Here is a 22,208-nt window from a genome sequence, read left to right as displayed (position 1 = left end):
TGTGGTTTTACTTCTACAGTTGGAAAGTACAACGACAAATAATCCAGAGAAAATGTCATAACTCTGAACACGTCCTCTCAGGAATCAAAGACGAGCTTGACAAACTCCAGAAAATCCTTCTCTGAGACGGTTTAAACAGTAAAAGTTTTAAAGATGATGAAGAAACTGAACACCGCTCAACGCAAAGTTGACAAACGAGCTCGATGTGCCTGCATGTGAGGAGGTGAGCTAAAGTCCTGACTCAGCGTGTTGTCACTGCAAACACCTGCTGCCTCCAGCGCGCGCGCGTGTGTGTGTGTGTGTGTGTGTGTGTGTGTGTGTGTGTGTGTGTGTGTGTGTGTGTGTGTGTGTGTGTGTGTGTGTGTGTGTGTGTGTGTGTGTGTGTGTGTTTGGTGTGTATGGTGTGTATGTGTTTCCTTGGGCGTTTCCTCTCTGCTCAACTGTTTGTTTGTTTGTGTGTTTTTATGGACATATTTAACCTGAATAAATATCCTCGATATTGTTTTATTTATACAACATGAATGTAGCGGACAAATCATTAAAATATGATGATGATGATAATTATGAGAACAGCGTGACATGTGTGTAAAATTACAGGTTCTTAATTTATAAAGTCAGTTTGAGATAATTAAGAGCCTCAATCTCACAGAATAGAACCACGTTTCCCATGAGCCCCTTTAATTTATTTTTAAGTTTTTATTGTTTTCTCTCTCTCTCTCTCTCTCTCTCTCTCTGTCTCTCTGTCTGTCTCTCTCTGTCTCTCTGTCTCTCTTTCTCTCTGTCTCTCTCTCTCTCTCTTACTGTATATGGTCATGGAGGCTCTGCTCAGCTGTTTCTGTATGAACAGACTGGAGCTGATTCAGTCGTGCTCTGACGCATTAATCGGCTGCAGCCTCTGCTCTCCTGGCTTCAGTCTTTCTGCAGAGAGCTCTGACTCCCAGTCGGTGTTCTGAAGCCTCGAGTTCAGCATTTTGGCCGACGCCATCTTAGTTTTGTGCAACCAATGAACAGGAAGTGATCACATCTGGACTGAGGAGGAGTGACGTAGAGACGCCGTATACGTCTCTGGTAGAGACCTGTCAATCACTGTGTAGCCCCGCCCCTAAAGCATCCCCTGCTTTATGGTCTGTTTGACTCTAAATGGATCATCATTTACTAAATGAACATCATGCTGTATTGAAGAAGACTTGAAACTAGAGATTGAGACCATAAACTCATGTTTACAATGTTTACTGAGGTAATAAATCAAGAGAGAAGTAGAGTCATTTTCTCACAGACTTCTATAGGACCAGAGGTTCTGCTCGCCGTCTGGTTAAAACACAAAAAGGTGAAATGTAATAAAAGCAACAGTATTTCAAATATCAAGTTTTTATCTCCCGTCTGGGTCAAACTGACAATAGTTGTAACTTTTTATGTCTGATTCAGAGAGTTTGACGTCAGAGGTTTCATCTCGGCCTCTCGCTAAATTGCTGTGATATATAACACGCTGTCAGGCGCCGTGTGTGTGTGTGTGTGTGTGTGTGTGTGTGTGTGTGTGTGTGTGTGTGTGTGTGTGTGTGTGTGTGTGGATGAACAGGAAACCTCCTCACACTGACGCCGACTCTCTCTGACCAGTTTTCTAACAGCTTGTGGCACCAAGAGGCAGACGATGGAGGAATGTTAGAGCCTGAGTCATCCTCCCTTTCCTCTGCCTCTATTTAAAGATCTTCATCCCTCCATCCTCATCCTGTCCACGGTCTCAGGATGAAGACGGATGAATTTTAGTATTTTGTTCTATCAGTAACAACAACACTGTACTGAAAAGTGTCTCAATAAACAGTAAAATTAGGTAAAATGAAACGGTAAACATCCATTCATCTGAAGCTCATCAATAATAACAAACGATTAACATAAGTGATTCCCAAAAATACTGAAGCGTCACCTCCACTGCCACCTGTTTCACCGTCTTTATACTTCCTGCTTTCGTCGGATATCTACGAGTGCTACGAGTGCTGGATGAAAGCAGCTCGGGGTTAGCCTCCCTGCTAGCCGCGCGGCTACATCGTTACATTTCTGATCGTGAAATCAGAAAACCTGACTGACTGACACTTTCACTTTAATTTCCTCTTCCCCAATAATGTGACGATAAAGTCAAGAAGACGAGTGTGTGTGTCACTTTAAGAAGTTGTTATGTTGAGGACAAGGTCAGACCTCCCTCCCTTCATCCCTTGTGTCTCCCTCCGTGCCTCCTCTTCCTCTCTGCAGGACGTTTAGCTCCCCTACCAGAGATGCTAATTATCTCCATGTGCCTCGCCTTCACGCTACCAGAAACACGCACGCACACACACACACACACACGCGCGCGCGTACGTGTCACCGATGACGTGCGTGCCCTCAGTCGGGTGTCTTTATCCGAGCCGTTAGTCACACGAACGTGTGTTTAAGAAGGATTTGTCAAGTTCCGTGTTCGACAAATCCGCTTCAGGTTTAGCGTCACTGAGGCCTGTTTCACTCCGACTTCCTCTGAATCTTCTGTTTTTAATTCATTTTTACTGAGTCATCCTGTAGTTTCAGCTACAGTTGTCACAGCTGTCTGTGTGTGAAAGCACGTACACATTTAAAACATACACGTTTAAAAACCACAGTTACACAAAACAACGCGGAACATGGACTTTTAAATATAATGAAATAACACAAACTGTAAGTGACATGTTGTACCTGACACGGGGGAAGGTTTGGTTTGTCTTGGCCTCCGTGTTGTTATAGTGCATGTATTGAATATGTCCGATCCAAACGTTGTGATTGGTTGATGCATTTATTTGTCGTGCGAAAAGCTCCGAAAGAAATCGACTTTGATCCGGAAACAGTTCTGTGGAAAATATTGATGACGTTTAAGGAAGCTACGTCGTTTACACTGATGCTGTCTCAGTCTGTTCATCCGTCTTCTTTACGGTATTCTTTCTGTCTTCTTTCTCTTTCTTCACCCACTCTGTCTCCTCTTCTTCATCTTCTATTCTCATAGCATCTCCTCCTCTTCCTCCTCCTCGACCCAGGCGAGCATCCAACACTCTCATGGTGCTTGTTCCTTGTTGACGGGACCTCCCTCTCTCTCACATTACCAGTTTGAATGACGGCTCTTAATCTGCACTGAGAGCTCCATCCCACCACTCAGCACTTTACAAACTGCATTACCCACGTCTCCCCTCTCTCTCTCTCTCTCTCTCTCTCTCTCTCTCTCTCTCTCTCTCTCTCTCTCTCTCTCTCTCTCTGTCTCTCTCTCTCTCTCTCTCTTGTCTGCTTTCACACCCAACTCCATTATAATTTCTCTCAGCTCTTAAACTCCAATTCCCATGATGCTCCTGTCTTAGCGGTTGCCTTATTTCACCAAGAAAGTTTTTAGTTTTTTTATTTACTCAGACTACAAGTCGGGTGGAGTTAAACACAATCCTGACACCGTCGATTTTAAAATAAGCACTTCTTTTTCTTCTGAAACCTTCTTTTGTCAATGTGACTCCGCCCGCTCGGTGTTCCCCAGAGAACAAAACTCAACAGCGCCAAGAATCCTCAGTGAGGGAGCGATTGGAATCAGATGTGCTGCGTGGAAATCTGCTGATGGTGCATTTTAGGTGCGCTTGATTTATCGCCTCGCGAGGTCGCTCAGCAGGTTCTGAGGCAGTTAGTCGCGGCGTGGTGAAAGGTGAATTAAGTGCATCTGCAGAAGTTTTCAGGTTCAAATGTGTATACACACACACACACACACACACACACACACACACACACACACACACACACACACACACACACACACACACGTGTCCAAACTGCACCATCTGGTCCCGGTTGAGTGGAGAGAATGACGAAGCAGAACGCGATCAGCTTCTTGTTTTGATCGCTTAGATTTCAGCTTTTTATGGAATATTTGTTTCTCTGTTATTTGTTTCTTCTTCATATATTTATACAATTTGTAGCCTTTAGATATTTGTTTTTTTCCGAGCGTTCGTATCTCTGAAACACAGTCCTGAGGGGTTAGAAGAACCAGCAGCTTTTTAACTTCTCAAAGAATATGCAAAGTAAATGTGTTCCTCTGTGTTTGTCTCTGGCAGGTGACATCACACAGAAGGGCTATGAGAAGAAGAGATCCAAGCTGATTGGAGCCTTCTTCCCACAAGCACCAGGTAAAAACGTGACCTCGTTAACGCAGCTTATGAAGCATCGCGTCACCAGAGCAGCTTTAATAGAAATATTAAAGAAGTGATACCAAACATATATGAGAATATGCTCAAAACACATCAAGGATGTGAATCCTACAAACAGTTTAGGAGGATTAAACAAAGAACATACTCGGAAATTAATCTGAGACGGTAGAACGGCACCAGGACTCACAAGACGCTTTGACTGATGTTTGAGTTAGAATTATTCTGAGTAAGCAGGCAGTACCTTTTGTTCCACTTAAAGAACCCTTTTATGTATTTTGATGTTTTTAAGACTCTCAGGACGCACTGTGAGGGTTCCTCCATATTGAGTAGATGTTGATTCTGGTCCTCGTAACGTTTGAATAAATTATCGCTGGTTGAGTTGTTTTTGGGTAACACAACACAGATGGATGCTGTTGAGTCCGACCTCAAAGGATCTTAGAGTCCATCTCACAGTAAGACGTCGCATCAGACTGACTGCTGAGGACCGGAGCGTCACCGGAGACCAGCAGACACACTGGCACTGCCAGAGCTATTACTGGAAAATACTGTGTGTGTGTGTGTGTGTGTGTGTGTGTGTGTGTGTGTGTGTGTGTGTGTGTGTGTGTGTGTGTGTGTGTGTGTGTGTGTGTGTGTGTGTGTGTGTGTGTGTGTGTGTGTGTGTGTGTGTGTGGTGGGATGTCAGGAAGTGCATTATGGGAAGGAACGAAGGGTGTGGGATGGAGAAAATGTGTGGTATTCACATCCAGGCCCAGTGGGGGGTCGTCCTGAGTTCGCTATGGGGGGAACCGGATGACACACTCCTCCGTGCACGCCCACACACACACCAGTACCACGGTTTCCTTCCCTGTGATGTATTTGAACCCTCAGGCCTGTTAATCTGCGCTGCTCTACACAGTCGAGCTAATATGGTTTTGATTAAAGCGTTTACAGCTTTCAAAGTCGGTGCATTTCCCCGGTTACCCGGATTAACGTGGTTCCACGTTATGGATTAGCTTCAGTTCACTCACGGGGGACTTTGAGATCACGAGATCCAGAACGCCAGCCTTTCAATATCAGCCAGAAAATAAATTGTTATTGATTCACACCGTAATGTCCAGTTTTTAGTCATGGACGAGAAGAACATGGACGTGGTGACGGAGAGTTTAGGAATATTTTGAAACGATCTTTGGAAACAATCATTAAGAAACGACGATGTTCATGAAGTGAGAGCGGAAAACCTGCAGTACATCCAGTCACCATCGCCCTCCAATTATTATTATATTGTCATTGTTATTAGCATGAAGACACAAATGATTAGGAAATAAAATATTTTATATTTATATATATTTAATGATGTAGTATCATCTACCAAGAAAATGTCTTGGAGCAAGAGTCTCTTGTCTGGCATCCTGAAATACCGACCTTAAAGCAGTTATTGTAGAGTCAGACGATATCCACAGCCTTCAGCTTCTCCAGGAGAATATTATCAACCTCTGGCTGTATTTCTCTGCCAATAGTGATTGACAAGGCTTCCCCCGAGTTCTCCGGCTTTGTCCTCCACACAGGATGTCGGCTGGGTTCCTTCCACCATCCAACAATATCCTTTGTCATCTTTTCCTGCTAAAAATATAGACTGACTGGTTGGTTTGCTTAAAATGTGATCTACATTCTCTGGGGCTATTGCACTAAAGGCAGGATACCTGATGGCCGTATGAGAAGTGAAAATCTTTGTCCGACTTGTCCGTCATCTGTGAATAATTTCCTCAATCATTTCCAAGATGTTACCTCGAAAGAACAAATGCAATTTGCTACTAAGTAACGGAATATCCTTGAATCAAAAGCTCAATTTAAACCAAGTTCAATATTCATGCATTATTAATTCATACCAGTGCAGTGACCGTTCAGAGCGCTTGCTGGTTCATAACAGGCTCATTGCTCCTGGTACTGATGCTTGTAGCGTCCAAAGAAATATTGTGCAACAACAACAATAACAACAATTTTTAATAATCAGATCATGTCCCCAGGGTCTGATCCGGTTGTCTTGTATGAACCCAGTTCGTGGGGTGTAAAACATAATGAAACACCAGCGGGTACAATAGCATCTTAGCGTGCAAGTTTGATTCATGGAGCTAGCTGCCGTTAGCCTGCCTTGTTGATTCATAGCACCACTACGTTGCTAGCTTTAGTCTGTAATATACATGCTAGCTGGCTAGCTAGCTAGTACGGTAGCTTAGCAGGACATGTGAATAGTCTTGTTTTTATAATCTTCCATGCTTATAAAAGAATGTAGTTTAAAATGACTCGATGGCTCCCACCAAGATGAGGAACGTGTAAAATCACTTTCACCAAAGACGGTCCGGGTTGATAATTTGCAGCTGTGTTAAGTTAGTTTGTAATTCTTGGTTTGTGTGTAATGAGTCACTGTGAGATCTAAAAGTCTTGCTTAGAAGAGAATCAACCTGTTCTAAATGAGATCAACCGTCTCTTACACTGTTTGTGTACTTTCCCTCTGAGAACACTTGGGTTCATCTCTTATTCAGAGCCGGCTGTGAGCCTTGAAGTGTGAACTTTTTAAATGATTAATTAATGATTCATTCAGGCCTTTTGTTAGCGAGCTTCTCTTCTCTGTCTTTGATCTGAGAACACATTACAAACCTTAAATCATCCCCCAAGAACAGCGGAGGCTCTAAACTGGAGTCAAGATTTAGTGTTTCATGTCTCTAAAATCATATTTAAACGCTTAAGAAAACTTTAAAGTAACTGGAAGACTTTTTTTTTAATAATTTGTATACCGTCTCATCTTGTTAATGTTCTTTTCTGCTCAGTCTTTCCATTTGTTTGTTTCATCTGTAAATGTAATGTTTTATGAAGAGCTTATTATCTGAATACGAGCTCACAATAGAAATGTTTACCCAACGATGCTGCGACATGAAAAGTCAGAAGATCACCGTGTTCTTCAGTAATAAGCTGATATTGTTGTTTACCAATCCCAAAGTCAGTAGGATTGATCCTCTGGGGACCATGAATATCTGTACCAAATTTCAGTTGTTAGACCGCCTTTGAAATCCCTTAAAATATTGAATATTTAAAATGTTTCCTTTGACTAATTTATAAGAAATATGCACAATCTGCAGGCAAAATAAGTCGAGTAAGAAGAAACGAGGCAAAGACGTTTTCAGAGGAAGTAGAACGAGTCGGGAGAATCCATCCACTCAGACTCCCCAGAGGATACAGCAAAGGTATTTCCCAGATCTGTCATTTATGGCAGCGCTGGCTGGCAGTCGTTATATGGTCGGCTAATCAACTTTTAGCTTTCCTCCTGAGCACCAGCGATACTCTGAGAGCTCTAATGGAGACGGACGAGGGTGGAAGTGTGACGCTGAGATGGATGCTCGTAGATCAGCGGCTCCGGAGCGGTCGTAGCTGTCAGTAACAGGGTGGTTATTATCGTCAGACTTATTGATTGGTGTGTAGGGAGGTGGTTTTCTACTCTGTGAGTGTGTGTGTGTGTGTGTGTGTGTGTGTGTGCAGGTGCATAGATCTCCCTCAGTTTCTGTATCTCACATGGCGTCTGACATCGTTCATTTGTTTGTAGTTTTGTGATTAACTGCGTTTTTCTTTCTTTTCTATGGGCTGTGTGTTTATTTGTAGATCTTCAGGATTCAATGTTGTCTCACAGTTTGTACGGTCTTTGTATTTATAATAATAATTATCATATTAAGAATAGTGTCATGCCTTGTGGGGAATTAGCTGCAGTTGTTTCCAATACAAACTGAATTTACTTCCTTGAATGAAGTGTGATTTCCTGCACAGTGTGTGTGTGAGGAGAGTTTTACATGTCTTGTGGGGACATAAATCTAGGTATGCAGTCACTCTAAATCATGACATGTTGGGGTAGATCTCCAGGAAATGAATGTAAGTCAATGTAATGTCCCCCAAAGTCATGAAAACACGTCTCCGTGTGTGTCAGGGCTGGTGTTTACTTGCTGAGTTAGGCTGTTTTTTGGGGTTTTTATTAAGGTCGGAGGTTATCAAAGTCTGACACTGTGAGCCCCCTCAGACAAAATTGAGATAATAGCTCCCATCCTCTGACCGTACCCCATTTCTGTTCACATGTGGGCAGATTAGCACCATTAAAAGTCAGCCGAATCATCTGTTAGTAGCTCCTGTTTGCGGTGTCGTAATCTTTTTACTTTGATGCTGAAGAAAAGTGAAAAACGTGATGATTCTCAGGCAAGTTCTGTTGTTATAAGACGTTTTTTCTCTAATAATGAAGTTTGATTGCGATGGACATTGGAAGTAATGATGTCCCAGAGGAGTGTAAGTCACACTGAATCTAAAGGTGTGTGTGTGTGTCACGCTACTTCATGTAAACTCTGTGTAGGAGAGTGAATTTTGAATAAATTGGGGCAATGGGCCGGCTCAGGGTTCTGAAGTCACATCGTCTGCTGCTGCAGCTTGTGAACAAATCAGCAGCCAAACTGCAATAACTACCCTGCTGTCTGAAGGTCTCCCTCCTGATTCACCGAGCTTCTGTCATTAAGCAATGATTTATTTACAAAAAAACATGCAATTCACAAGAAATTTGACAGACATATAAATGTTTTGTAGGGTTATTTGTTTTTAGATTGTAAACACAAAGGCTTTAAATGAAATGTGATGCCTTCTGTTGCAGGAATGGACCCGTCCGTGGGCCAGGAGAGGAGAACCCCGGTCACCCCGTCCTCGTCCTCCCGGTACCACCGCCGGCGGTCTTCTGGCTCCAGAGACGAACGTTACCGATCGGGTAAGAGGGACGCTTTGTCCTCGACCACACATCTGTGGGACGTTTTGTCTCTGTGGTGATTGTGTGTAGGTCTGTTGTCTGTCTTTCTATAAACTCTGTGTTAACATCGGGGACACGGAGTTTATATCATCAACGTAGTGTTGATGTCCGCCGTGCCGGCACAATAATATAACTTTGTTAATCACCTCATTAGCTCAGTGGGTCATGTGTGATAATTAAGCAGGACATGGTTACATTTTTTAATTTAAATTCTTTCCATTAAAGCGAGGATGTGATTATAATATAGTTTAAAGAGTTTATCTGCATAACTTTGCACATCAATTAGGAAACCTGGAGTTCATATTAATCTGTTTTAAATGTAAAGAAGAGACGTAGAAGTACTGCATGTGTGTTAATTATCTTAAATCTTATCATCTCCACCAATTTTACACATCAGAATTGGAGAAATTGTCTCCAATGGCTGTGGTCAGACACCTCCAGCAGGGAGGGTCACTCTGGAGTTGCATTATGGGAAATGTAGGATCCAGTGTTTTTGGAGCCGTTTTTCTCATATGAACGCCAAAACAATGTCCGACAATTTAGGCGTTGATTTCCTCTCCAGTTACACGTTCGTGTTGGTGCCTTCGTGTTAATGAGCCTCCTCTTCCTCCTCCTCTTCTTCCTCCTCCTCCTCCTCCTCCTCCTCCTCCTCCTCCTCCTCCTCGGATGTTTGTATTCTTCGTTTTCCCGACATTCGCCGTTTGCCAACGTGTCCACTTGCTGTGTATTCCCCGTAAAATTACCTCCGCTGATAACAGATGGGCTCAATCCGACATTACAAAGACTTTAAGGAGCTGCAAATTTAACATATTTAACATCCAGCTCCTCTGGGTAATGACAACAACAGTTGCATGTGTGAAAGAGGCTCTACTGTATATACTTGGGACTAAAAGCCAGAATATCTCGGCCACGGCTGCTTCGTTTTTGTGTCCAATCCGTCCCTCACGGATCCTCCGATTTAAAGAAAGTAAAATCCTAAATCCATGGTGTGTGTGCTTTAAATTGATGCTCTGAGGTGAGGAGTGCTTGTGTTGAAGGGGACAGAAGAATGCTGCATTGTGTTGTAAGAATATTGAGCAACTGCTTAATGTAGGTTTGTTGGCAAACAGCAGCTCCATTTGCGTTCGTCTCATTGATGATTTAGATCACGTTAACATAGTCAAACGGGGTTAAATAATGCGTCCCAGTTTCAAAATGAACCAAACTTTACATTTCTCAGTCTTTGCATTCTGCCTGACGGACTGTACGACTCCCTCTCGCCCGGAAACGTATGCACATTGGTTTCAAAGAGGTTTTTCCACAGTTCTGTTTTTTGGGATTTGATCCAAAACGTTGATCAGCTCCACACTTCACCCCCCCGATCCCCTCTGAGCATCCTGATCAGGACACCACGATCTGCTCCAGTCCTTCTCTGCAGCAAATCCAGTGTTTGGCACAGATTTGAGGAAAATAAGAAAAGAAAAAAGCTTTTGACAAATGTGTCACAGCTCTTGCAACACGTATTGTTTGGTTTTGTTCCATGTGGTGTCCTGTAAAGATGAATACAGGATTAACTGAGGATTTTAAATGATTTTCAGTGGCATCTCTTGCTAGCTCGAAATGAATCTGTAAGAATTTGCAGAAAAGATCCTGGATCCGTGAGGGGAACCAGGTTTATTTATTAGTCTGGTCCCACATGCTGCCAGAGAGTTTGTTTGAGTTCGTTCTGACAGAAAATAAATCCTGTGAAAAACCTTTTAATGCAAAAAAGCAAAAGAAAAGCTGTGTGAGCACCTTTAAACGCCGGCCACACTCGCTTTCACACTCGGTCCACCACAAGACAATAAACTTGAGATTTAAGTTCGCTCCTCATCCCGACATCAGTGCACACACAAGCCAGACAAACGTACGTCTGCGAGCCCCGTTCATCCTCACACATACTTGTGTCGTTGTCGGGTCCCCAGCTGTGCCCTCTGACGTTGAAAGTAACCCAGCTGTGGCTACATCGCAGCGCTTTATCTCGCTCTTAGAAACACTCATTTACAAAAAACGTCTTCTTCGCCCGAGGCTCCCCGAACTTAACCCGGTCGGAGACCTCGTGGGAGCCGCAGGTCAAAGCTGTGAAAGTGAGCGTGGATAAACGGGAACGCGGCCGGTAGTCCGGCTGCTGTTTCTCTGCACCTTTGCTCAATGTTTACACAGAAAGATCTGCTTCCTGCCTCAGCTTACTGGGTCAGCGAGGCCATGTTTAGGTAACACTTACTTCAGTTAAAGTAGAACGATGTGAGAGTATTAGTAAAGGATGTAGCGAAGTAAAAGTACATAAGTATTGTTAGCTTAATGTACTTAAAATGTATATATGATATGTGATAATATTAGATTAAATTCAATGTGTAAGCTGCTTGTTAATGATCCTGGAGGTGGAGATGGTTTAACGACACAGTTCTTAGTTTAGTCTGTTTGATATTTATTTTTTTACTTTTTTACTTTTCTATAAAAATATTGAATATAGAAATATTAGATTTTGCAACAACACACAGTTTTAATCTGTAATACTACGTTGTATTGAATAAATATTTGCCTCTGAGATGTTGTGCAGTAAAAGTATAGGAAGTACCTCAAAGTTATACTTCAGTACTTAGTTATTTTCCACCAGTGATGGTTAGAAAAATATCGAAATCCGTGTTTTTGGAGGAAAATGTACGATACATTTTAAAAGCTTTGTGTTGTAACTCATGTCCTAAATATCAGGAATACAATAGATGAATGCTCACCATTAGTTATCGAATGTGTATTACCCACCGTCGGTACGAGTCTCTGGTTAACTTCACGCTGCATCATACAGCAGCAGTAACAGCTGATTCAACCCAACGCAGACGTGGTGGATTGTTAATATGAATTTTAAGCATCGACAACGTCATTTTCTTACTGCACAGAAATGAAGGGAAATCGATGGGGTTTAAAAATGATGTAATGTGTGTGTGTGTCTCCAGATGTGCACACAGAGGCCGTGCAGGCGGCCCTGGCCAAGCACAAAGAGAGGAAGATGGCGGTGCCGATGCCTTCGAAGAGACGGTCGCTGGTGGTCCAGACCTCGATGGACGCCTACACGCCTCCAGGTAGGAGCACAGTTCCATCTCTGCAACGAGCACGGACAGAGTGACTAGTCTTGTGCTTCAACCATTGTTTCATATGACAAATAACGTGATACACCTGATTTAACTTGGTCAGGTTTAGGAAGAGATCCTAAAAGACTTACTTAGGTTTTGATCCATCCACCTTAACTCTCTTCCGCCCTTCGTGGGTTTGTGCGGCCTTCGCACTTCCTGGTTCACGTCTACGTGGATTACAATTGATTTTGTGGGATATCTATGAATTACAGCGCATTACTTTTCATATGTATAGCTATGAACGCTGTAGAGAAAAGTCAGTCTGAATATGAAGCTGCTGGAAGCTGCTCCAGTATTGACGTCACTGCTTGTGTCGGTGACTTTGGCAGATGATGGACTTCATCGACTGTAAAGAGATCGATGGGCGCTGGGCTCCGTCAGTCAGCTGGAGGTTAGCTCATCGTCGCTTCTGACTGTCGATACTCCGAGAAGAGAACGACTGCTTTCCTACGCTGCTTCTGCATTTTAAGCAGATTGTGGTGTTAAAGGTGATTTCTCAGCAACAAGTCAATGACGTCAGAGAAGTGACGTTCTAGTAAAGGCTCCGGTTACGTTCTTCCACCACTGTTTGGTTTCTTCCCTGTAGCGTGCGAGGGGCTGGATCTGTCCGGGCCGCGTGGCGTTCTGGACGTCGTCCATGTCTTCACGGCGCCGGTGTCGTTTAACGAGGGTGTTAATGAGGCCGTTACCTCTCCGGCTGCACCGAGCAGGCAGCCAGATATTAAATATGTTATTGGATCACTCTGTGCAGTCGCACAACACGTTTAAGCGTGTACACACGCTGATGCACGATGTTCACGTGATCTCTAAGCTCTTTTTTTTTTATGTCCAATTTACTGAAAGGGAGGTAAAAAAACAAGCTGTGAGGAGTCACACGAGAAACACACACAATCCCTCCTCCAGATTTAGAAAGCACATCTCCTGAGGGAGCAGACACACACACACACACACACACACACACACACACACACACACACACACACACACACACACACGGCTGTCTGTCTGCCAGTGGGGTTCACTCGAGGACGGCAGAGTCGTATCGTGCAGAGATGTCAAGCGAAGGAGAACTCTGACGTGCTTCTAATGAGCTTTTGACTGCTGCATTTTTATCAATCTCTCAATAAATATATTTCAGTTTAATGAAGAGCTGCTTTGCATCAGGAACCGTCTGTCTGTCTGTCTGTCTCTCTGTCTCTCTCTCTCTGTCTCTGTCTCTCTCTCTCTCTCTCTCTCTCTGTCTCTCTCTCTCTCCCTCCCTCTCCTCTCCTCTCCTCTTCTCTCCTCTCTCTCTCCTCTCCTCTCCTCCTCTCTCTCCTCTCCTCCACTCTCTCTCCCCCCATCTCTCCCTCCCTCCCTCCCTCTCTCTCTCTCTCTCTCTGTCTCTCTGTCTCTCTCTCTCTCCTCTCCTCTCTCTCTCCTCCTCCCCCCTCCTCTCCTCTCCTCTCCCCTGGGTTGCCGGGCAGCATCTTAATTTTTCGTCAACATGTTTGCGTTTTGTCACCGTTAGCCTCCGCGGGGGTCACGCTGATAACGAGGCACAGATTTGCCAATCAAGCACGTCAGCAAAGCACTCTGGGTAGTTAAACGTGTCGAGGCCGCGTCCAGTCCCACGACATCTTAACAAGCAGAGCACAGCTGAGATCTCTGCTGCTGTGATCTTCTGCATTTTTAAAGTTAAACGTCGTCAAACAAGACGTCTTTGATATTAGAATATACTTACAACATTTAAACATGTTTTATTTAAATGGTTATTTAATGAATGGACGTTTCATCCACATGTTCCTGGCAGGAACACGCTCCCTCCATCAGTGATGGTAAAGCTTTAACACGATGCAGCAGAATGAAACGACTCCTCATTCACTCATTAATGTACATTATGTGACACTGAGCTTTATTTATTCCCTGTGGCCTTTATGCTGCTTTTAAGTGGGGTCATTGTAATGTCCCGTGTATCTAGTGGACTTAAACTACGATTAACTCATCAATGTTTTCGTGTGATTTAAAAGGTGTCTGTCGTATGAACCAGACACGATGAAGCCGCTGTTCACTACCTGCTCATCAGCAGACACACACGGTCAGAGACGAGCTGCTGAACGCAGCGTTTAGCAGCTGGACAGGTTGATATTTGGTGATTCGGTGGAAACCAAATCTGGGGTAATCAGAGCGGCTTCAGTCCTCAGTTTGTTTCTGGGTTAGAGTCGACACGATGCGTTCAGGCACAGCATTGAGTGTAGGCCACCTGTGTTTTGAGCCCATTTACACATTTATATACACTTCATGGAGAGTAAATAAGAAGCTGACTCCACGTTATAAATACAATTATTTTATACGAAAACTTCATTTGTCAAAGTGTCAAAGTGTGTTCTCATCTTCTCATCTTCAACTATTTAACCTCATTAGTTTTATTTCCACTTGATATTCAGTCTGATATTTATTCTCCTTTTTAACTCTGATTTAGATTAAATTTAGTAAAAAAATAATCATCTTTTTGTTTGGACTAGTTTACTGTGTGTCTGCCACACACACACACACACACACACACACACACACACACACACACACACTCCGCACCTATGTGTGAGAACTGGGTCAGCTTCTGTTGTTATTCATATCACCACTATCAGTCTCATAATGCTGTAGGCATTATGGAAATCACACCCACACACACACACACACACACACTCTTTACTCCATTACCCCCCTGTGGCGACTCCAACCAGATGGAGCTCAAACCTTTCCAGACAATAGACGGTGACATCGATGGTGATGATATGTTCCTGTATGTCTCTAAATGTTGCAGATTATAATCCGGTTCGGATGAAACCGGATCGATTGTTTTTTGATTGTTCTGTTGACTCTTTCAGTCCGTTCATCCTTCAGTCTCCTCCTCCACACCTCTCCTCTGTTTCAATCCTCAGACAGCTCCTCGGGCTCAGAGGGCGAGGGTCAGGGCGACGAAGAGGAGGGAGGAGGCGGCGAGGAAGAGAACGGTAGAGGAGGAGGCGGCGGCGGAGGGACCTCGTCCAGCCACGACGGCAGCATCAGCATGGAGCGCTGGATAAACCGGGCCATCCACGGCACCTCCTCCACCACCACCACCACCTCCTCCACGGCCTCCTCCTCCTCCTCCTCCACGCGCAGCGGGGGCAGCGGGGCGGCCGGCGGCAGGCTGGCCGACGTCCTGGCCCAACACATCTCCGCCCACCACCACGCCCGCCACCACCACCACCATCACCACCACCACCACCACCACCGCAAGACAGGTGAGAGGGCGAGACCGAGACCCGAGACCGAGACCCGGCCCACGGTCCTGGGTGTCTCTGATCCAGACGCCTCCATCCCAGAGATATTCTTAGCAAACTTCAAGTGTCCTTTTCAAACTCTAAATAACTAAGTTTTAGTCAAACACGTCCTCCTTTAGTAAAGAGACACGGTAGAAAAACTAAACTAAACCGACTTAAAGCATCTTTATCCAGATGCTAAATGGAGACGCCCTGAGCAAACCCTCTGCAAGATGTTTGTTAGACGCGAGCAGACACCCTTTTACTTTATTTAATGCTTTACTGAGCGAGGTCCAGACAGCCTGAGACATATCATATCATAGGAAATCTAGATCTAGGCCAGACACCAAACTCCTAGAAGCCTTAACCAAAAATAACTTAAAACCTCCAGAGGAACCCGAGAGAAGAAGCATGAAAGTTCAGGTTCTGAGCTTCATTTAAACATCAGACGCCTTTAGACACGTCTTCAGAAGTCTGGACACCTTCAGTAAACTCCAGATAACTTCACCACTTCTTCCATCTACGCTGACTCAACTTCTTGATGTAGTTTCCTTCTTGTGTCTCTTGTTCTTTCTTTCTTTCTTTCATCACATGACATGTCCTCTTTAATCTTTTTATTCAAAATGTCCCGATTCTGCTTTCAGGCTCATTTGTCCACCGCTTCAAATCACAAAAGGAAAGTTTGTTTAGAGCTTAATTGAAAAACTGAGGCGGTTTCAAAAAGTACTTTATAGATTTACTTAAAGTTTAAAGGGAACAAAATGCCAACGTGTCAAATAATAGTGATTGTTTCAAAAGATAACATGAAAGAAAGACTTGGATTCAGAACTGTTGTTACAGTCTGAACAATTCTTTTGGACTAAACATTGCAGTAATAGTACACTGTTGAGTTCTAAGTACTCCTAAACTGAGACTTTAGTACCACAGACTTCCAACTTGTTCATATTTTGTATTAGCTTTCAGTATATTTGGTGAGCTGTGAGTAAAACCTCCCACTAAACGCCGTCCTTCATGTTTATAGTTCTCTTACTTTGAGCGTCTTAAGAACAACGTATTCCTCATTCTGCTGAAGAATCAACTTCAAAGCTTTAAATAAAACAACTTATCCTGTGTGTGTGTGTGTGTGTGTGTGTGTGTGTGTGTGTGTGTGTGTGTGTGTGTGTGTGTGTGTGTGTGTGTGTGTCTGTGTGTGCTTCCTGTTGACTCTGAAGTTTAAATGTGTGTGTGTGTGTGTGTGTGTGTGGGGATGTCGGGTTGTAACGTGTGTTGGTCTGGAGGCTGGTGTCGTGGTGTTTACTGCCGGTTTCACAGCTTCTACTTCCTGTGGTGACGTCGGTCTGTCTTTGATTTCTGTCGCCTGGTTTTAGCTACAGTTGGATTTTCTATTTACTTACTTTAACTGAAAGTTCATTTCCTCATTGAGTCTAATGACTTCGTGCGGTGTTGTTGATTGTCCAAAGACTAAAGACTTTGTTCTCACAAAGAGCGTTTTTACAAAACCCTGAAAAAACGAACCTTTAAACGCTGTGGAAAACCAATATTTAATATTTAGTTAGTATCCTGTGACTACATTAAAACATTGAAATGGTTTGGGGAGATAATCCAGTAGGAAGTAGAATAATGTTCTCAACTTCTACTAAAAGATTCCCAACCGATGACACCGTGACACTCGTCTTATTCATGAGAACTATTGTGAGGATAAGACGAGCTCGGTGCTTCCTGCTTCTCCACTGTCGCTGTCAGAGTGAATATACAGTCTGAGGTCCACACGGTGACATCCCATCCTGAGGGGAAACACTGTGTGACGTCATCCTAAAGCTGGACGTCTTCCCTTCTCGTTCCTCACGGCTGCTTAATAATAAAACCTTCAGTACAAAATATGAAAGTTGAACACTGGCATGCTGCGTTTGTGCTCCTCCTCCTCCCGCTGTTTGCCGGCGTAACGTGGTGACTAAATGCTGAACGGTTTTCTGATTCCGGTGCTGCTGAAGATAAAGCATAGACAGACACAGAGACCCCCCCCCCCCCCCCAGCCAGGCTGACTCTGTTTGTTTCCTCTGGCTTCCTGTGTCACCTGCTCCCCCGCGCTCTCAAATTAGCAAAGTCAGAACGCTTGTTTCCAAAAAGGAGCAGCTGCTGGAGGCCTGTGGTGCTCTGCAGAGACCAAACTCAGTCTGGTCCAAAGGCAAGAGTCTTTATTCATAGAGCAGAGTTCAGCATGAGGAGCTTCACACAAAACACCAAACGCAAAAGAAACGCAACACAAAGGGACATCTGATTAAAGAGAGAATACAACATGAATACAAGCTACAATACAATAAGACGAGGTGTAAAATACAAGAATAAAAGCTACAACGCCAGGTAAGAAATGGATCATTATTTGATTTGAGGGAGGAAGGAGAACGATGGTGAAGATGCTGGAGGAACATCTGCTGAGCTTCTCATTTTGGGGAAATCTCTCTTTTGCCATTTGAGGTGAAATTCAAATTCAAAGTCTTGAAAAGCACAAACTGTCGACACTAGTCTGGTACAAAAACAAACTAGGCGACGTTATGCAAATATAGCTGTCAATAAGAAACCCTCAACAGCTCCCTCGACCCTCTGACCTCCCAGCAGTTTACTCTTTGTAGCCTTGATTTTCAAAATAAAAGTCCTGCACCTCTATGGAAACAGAACAATCGTGTCTAGAAGACGAGAGAACTAAAACAATGTGTTTGTGCAGTTTAACACAGTTACAATACCTTAAATCATTAAACATTTAAAGAACGCAAGTTGATTTTCTTTGATTTATTTTGCAAACAATGGAATCTATACATGAGATATGAGGTAATCCTTTATTACACCCACAGCGGGGAAATCTACAACTTCATACAACTTGTTACAAGTTGCCACAACTGGAGGCTCTACGTGCTTTATATACATTAAACTATTCACATGTTAACCTCTCCTTCCAGCCTCTCCTCTCCTAGCTGCTCTGAGGAGCTCAGATCTACTGTTCTTTACAGGATGTTTAGAATAAGCAGTTTATTTGGGACGAGATATTAAATGAGACGTGTTGAAGACAATTTTCTTTCCCTGACGTGAAGTGTGATGAAGACGAGCGTTCTCACAGCTTTCTGCTCGTGATGAACGGTGGAGTTTCAGCGATTTGTTTTAAAGGAAACACGCTTCATCCGTCCCGCCGGCAGCTTTTAGGGTTCAGAAGGTTAAAAGCATCTTTCATCCATTTGTCATCACTGAAGGGAAAGTGGCTTCAGGTAGATTATTATATTATATTTCATTCCATTCGATATCACCTCCAGGTCATGAGCACCGCTAAATGAATCCTACAACCTGCAGCACCATCACACACACACGCAGCAAAAGCACCGTCTGTCTGCTTCTGTGCTGGTTTGACTTTGTTTCACAGCTTCACTTACACATTTCCATTACATCACAACATTGTTGAGTCTTTTCTTCTCCACAGAGGAAATCCTTTGGTCGTGCACACGTGTGCCTTACTCGTTCAGGTCTCCAGTGTTTTCAGTGTGTGTGTGTGTGTGTGTGTGTGTGTGTGTGTGTGTGTGTGTGTGTGTGTGTGTGTGTGAGATAACACTTCAGGGAGATCTTTTTCATTCAGCTCGTATCTGAAGAGCTCGGCCTGCTTCCTGCAGATAACTTTTCCTCTCACCTCTCCTTTCATCGCTGCGGCGGCGTTGTTTCTGTGTGACGGCAGGTCGGACTGAGCGCTCCGTGTTTGACCCGCCGGTCGCTCTTTTGTTTCAGATAACGGCGCTAAGTGCTTGTTTGTGCTGCTGCGGCTGCTATGAGATGATTGGAAACCCTTCAGAGACGCGTGGTGCTCTTTAAAAATATATTTCTATCCTCTTGAGAACAAATAGAGTCTACAGCGCCCCACGGTGTGTTAATAATTCAAACCTCACATTATAGATTGAGTTTTTACACAGTATATTACAGCTATAATATATTACGTGTGTGATATTATTTAATCTTCACAGTAGAACTTTTACTTTGCTGTCGTTGCTTCCTTCTTTTTCTCAGTTTAATCACATAAAAGTCCCATAAAATGGTCTTTTTCAAGAGACACTTTGAGAAGAAAGCTGCACAAAAACAACAACAAATACCAAACAAACCTTTGTACAAATTAATGATCGAAAAGGTTATAAAAATATCCAGATGAGATGCAACTAGAGACAAAAACATAGAATGCTATATTCAAGAAACTCGTTAATTCACCAAAAGTATCCGTCTGGGACGTTTGACGTTACTTCAGGATGTATTTACATATTTACATCTGTAGAACATCTGTGAGAGAGCAGAGATACGTTTACAGCTGAGGAGGAATCACGACAAAGACAAATGTATCTTCATAAACAGAGTTAACCAGATGTGCAGATGTGCAGATGTTAGCCACACACTCAATGGTAGAACATCGAGCACATGTTCTGTACGGTGTGTTACGCAACATTGAAGGTGCGTTCCTGAAGATTAATAAGTCATCTAGTGAAGTTATTAAGAAAAACGTCTTTCCTTCCCTGAAATGAGAAGCAACTTAATTGTAACTAAAGCTATGAAACATGGTTCTTATATGCAAATCAAAAGTCAAAATAAGATCTAATAAAACCTGAATATTTAGTATTTTTCCATATTTCAAGGCATCTCTGAGGATGTAAAGCCCCGAGGTAAAGACTCCACCGATGTGAAGGTGAGGTTCCTGAATGCCACGCGACTTGACGCCCCTTTTCAAGCTCCCCCTCCTCCCCCTCTTGTTCCTCACATGCAGGCCTCTTAACCCACCTCTCCTTGAGGAGCAGGAGGAGGTGGAGGGCGGGGCCAGCTGGCATGGTAGACAATGGGAACTCTGAGCCCCGACGCTCCGGTAAGTTGAGATCGGACGGAGCACGGCTGGCAGAGAGAAGCTGCCATCCCTGGGCTCTCACGGCAGGGATGAAGAGTTCTCCCCCCCCCTCCCCCCTCATGGGTTTCAGTTACTCTCCTCCCCCCCTTGGTGTCCCCCCATCATAAGCTTGCTGGTCCAGTTGTGCCCCTCCCTCGCCGTTTGTCGCCTGCTGATTAAGTCTGTGCAGAAGGAGACGCATCAATGCTAACCTCGCTAGCATTGAGCGCTGCTGTCGATGCATGGAAGTGTTTTTGTGTCGATTTAAAACACAAACAGCTTTCAGCTTTTAAGAGTGCACGTTGTTGATGAGCAGAATCAACAATGCTTCTTAAAGGGGGGGGGGGCTGTGTGAATGAGTCTTATCTGGTTTCTCGGGTGTTTTATTGATGTGACTAATCGTGCCGCATGTGTTTTGAAGTTGTTTGCTCTGCTTTCACTACGGCTTCTCCTCTAAAGCCAGAAAGCAGATGGTGGAGGAATGTCGGCCTGCGTGCCTCGTTGTGTTTCACTTTTCTTTAATGACATATTCGTAAAAAGCTGCTACATGGAAATCACAAATGCTGCCATCCGAGAAAAGCTCCTCGTGACCAGCCGGACTGTTTAAGACCTGAATGATAATGAGCACGAGGGTTAAGAAGCCCTGAAGACAAAGCAGCAGCAGCTGACTCGCTCATTTGCTGGAGTGGCTCCCTCCGTTGGTCTGAGCGCTGCTCTTTAACGTACAGTCAAAGAAAAGAGGCTGAAACACCAAAAGCTTTTAATCAGCCATTCATCACTGTCAGAACAAAAGAATAAACAACGTATATGCACCCTGAATGCATTAGCGGCGCTCTGGAAGCGCTCCGGTACTCAGCGTAATTGAGGCTGCAGTGTTGGGATGTTGCAGTGCAGCTTAAGCCTCCCTGTCGGGGGGGCTGCAGATCCCTCCGTGGTCTCTGAGGAACAACGGTTCATCGGGAACGAGAGGCAGAAGGGATCGGGCTGTCTCCACTTGTAGTCGCTTTTATAAATTCTTCTTTCTCTTGAGGTGCAGTTTGGATGAAGTCTGATTTAAAGTCCGGGAACATTTATTTGTGTGGTTCTTTCAACAACAAGGTAATCCAGAGTGCTTCACACAGACGGTACTTACAGGGTCCGGGTGACTCCATGTGAAGCTTCACAAGTTTAAGTGACAAACTATTTGACCGTAGAAGACTCTCCTCCCTTCTTTAAACCAAACTCAGGTCATTTTGGTGCCTGAACCCAAAACCTGTCGCGTCATAAAACAGACGAATGATCATGAAACGCTTGCATGTCGTTCTAAAGGACGGTTACACACATTCATTTGCAGGACTCTTTGCTTTTATATTACCTGTTTTTGGAAAAAAGGAAAAAGTTTCAGGATTCTGCTTTTGGGAAAGTTTCCCAGAGATTCCTTTAATCCGAAGAGAAGACAGTCGACATCATTGAAGCCTTTTCTCCGGATGAAAAGATGAATCCCACATTCATCCAGCTGGTGTCCTGCTCACACACTCTGCTCTTAGAGGTGATGGTTCCTGTGGCACTCTTCAGTCTTCAGTCTCTTTGAGATCCTCATCGACTGCGGCCGTGTTAACTTTTGGCAGTTTTTACAGATGATTTGGTCTCAGTTCTCCTGAGTTCCAGTTTTTCAAAGCGCTTTGAGGAATTATTTTCCTTGAGACTGAAAATTCACTGCAGACCTTCGGCAAGAATTCATGTTCAATCTCTACTTAATTAATCGGCTTATTAGTAAATGACATTTGGTGAAGCCTGTGCTCGCTCACAGGGGGGATGTTGGGTCTCTGTAAATTTGTGTGAAATGGATTCAGGCCTAACACCTCCTTTGACCTCCAACGCCGCGCTGCTAACGACACGTCTACTAAAACACACGAGTGG

General features: G+C 43.9%; 1 protein-coding gene across 1 annotated transcript in view; it reads left to right on the top strand.

Annotated features, from left to right (window-relative positions):
- LOC306706146 (disco-interacting protein 2 homolog C) overlaps positions 1-22,208 on the top strand; it is a 143,058-nt gene that overhangs the window by 72,362 nt on the left and 48,488 nt on the right. The window contains exons 2-5 of the mRNA XM_079173070.1: positions 4,083-4,154; positions 8,830-8,940; positions 11,952-12,077; positions 15,050-15,394. Coding sequence (XP_079029196.1) covers positions 4,083-4,154; positions 8,830-8,940; positions 11,952-12,077; positions 15,050-15,394 — 654 coding nt within the window. The remainder of the gene's footprint in view (positions 1-4,082; positions 4,155-8,829; positions 8,941-11,951; positions 12,078-15,049; positions 15,395-22,208) is intronic.

The sequence above is a fragment of the Pholis gunnellus genome (genome assembly GCF_910591455.1).
Source record: "Pholis gunnellus genome assembly, chromosome: 14".
In the NCBI taxonomy this organism is placed as follows: Eukaryota; Metazoa; Chordata; class Actinopteri; order Perciformes; family Pholidae; genus Pholis; species Pholis gunnellus.
Note: the sequence above shows the minus strand (reverse complement) of the source record. Positions and strands in the feature narration are given on the sequence as shown.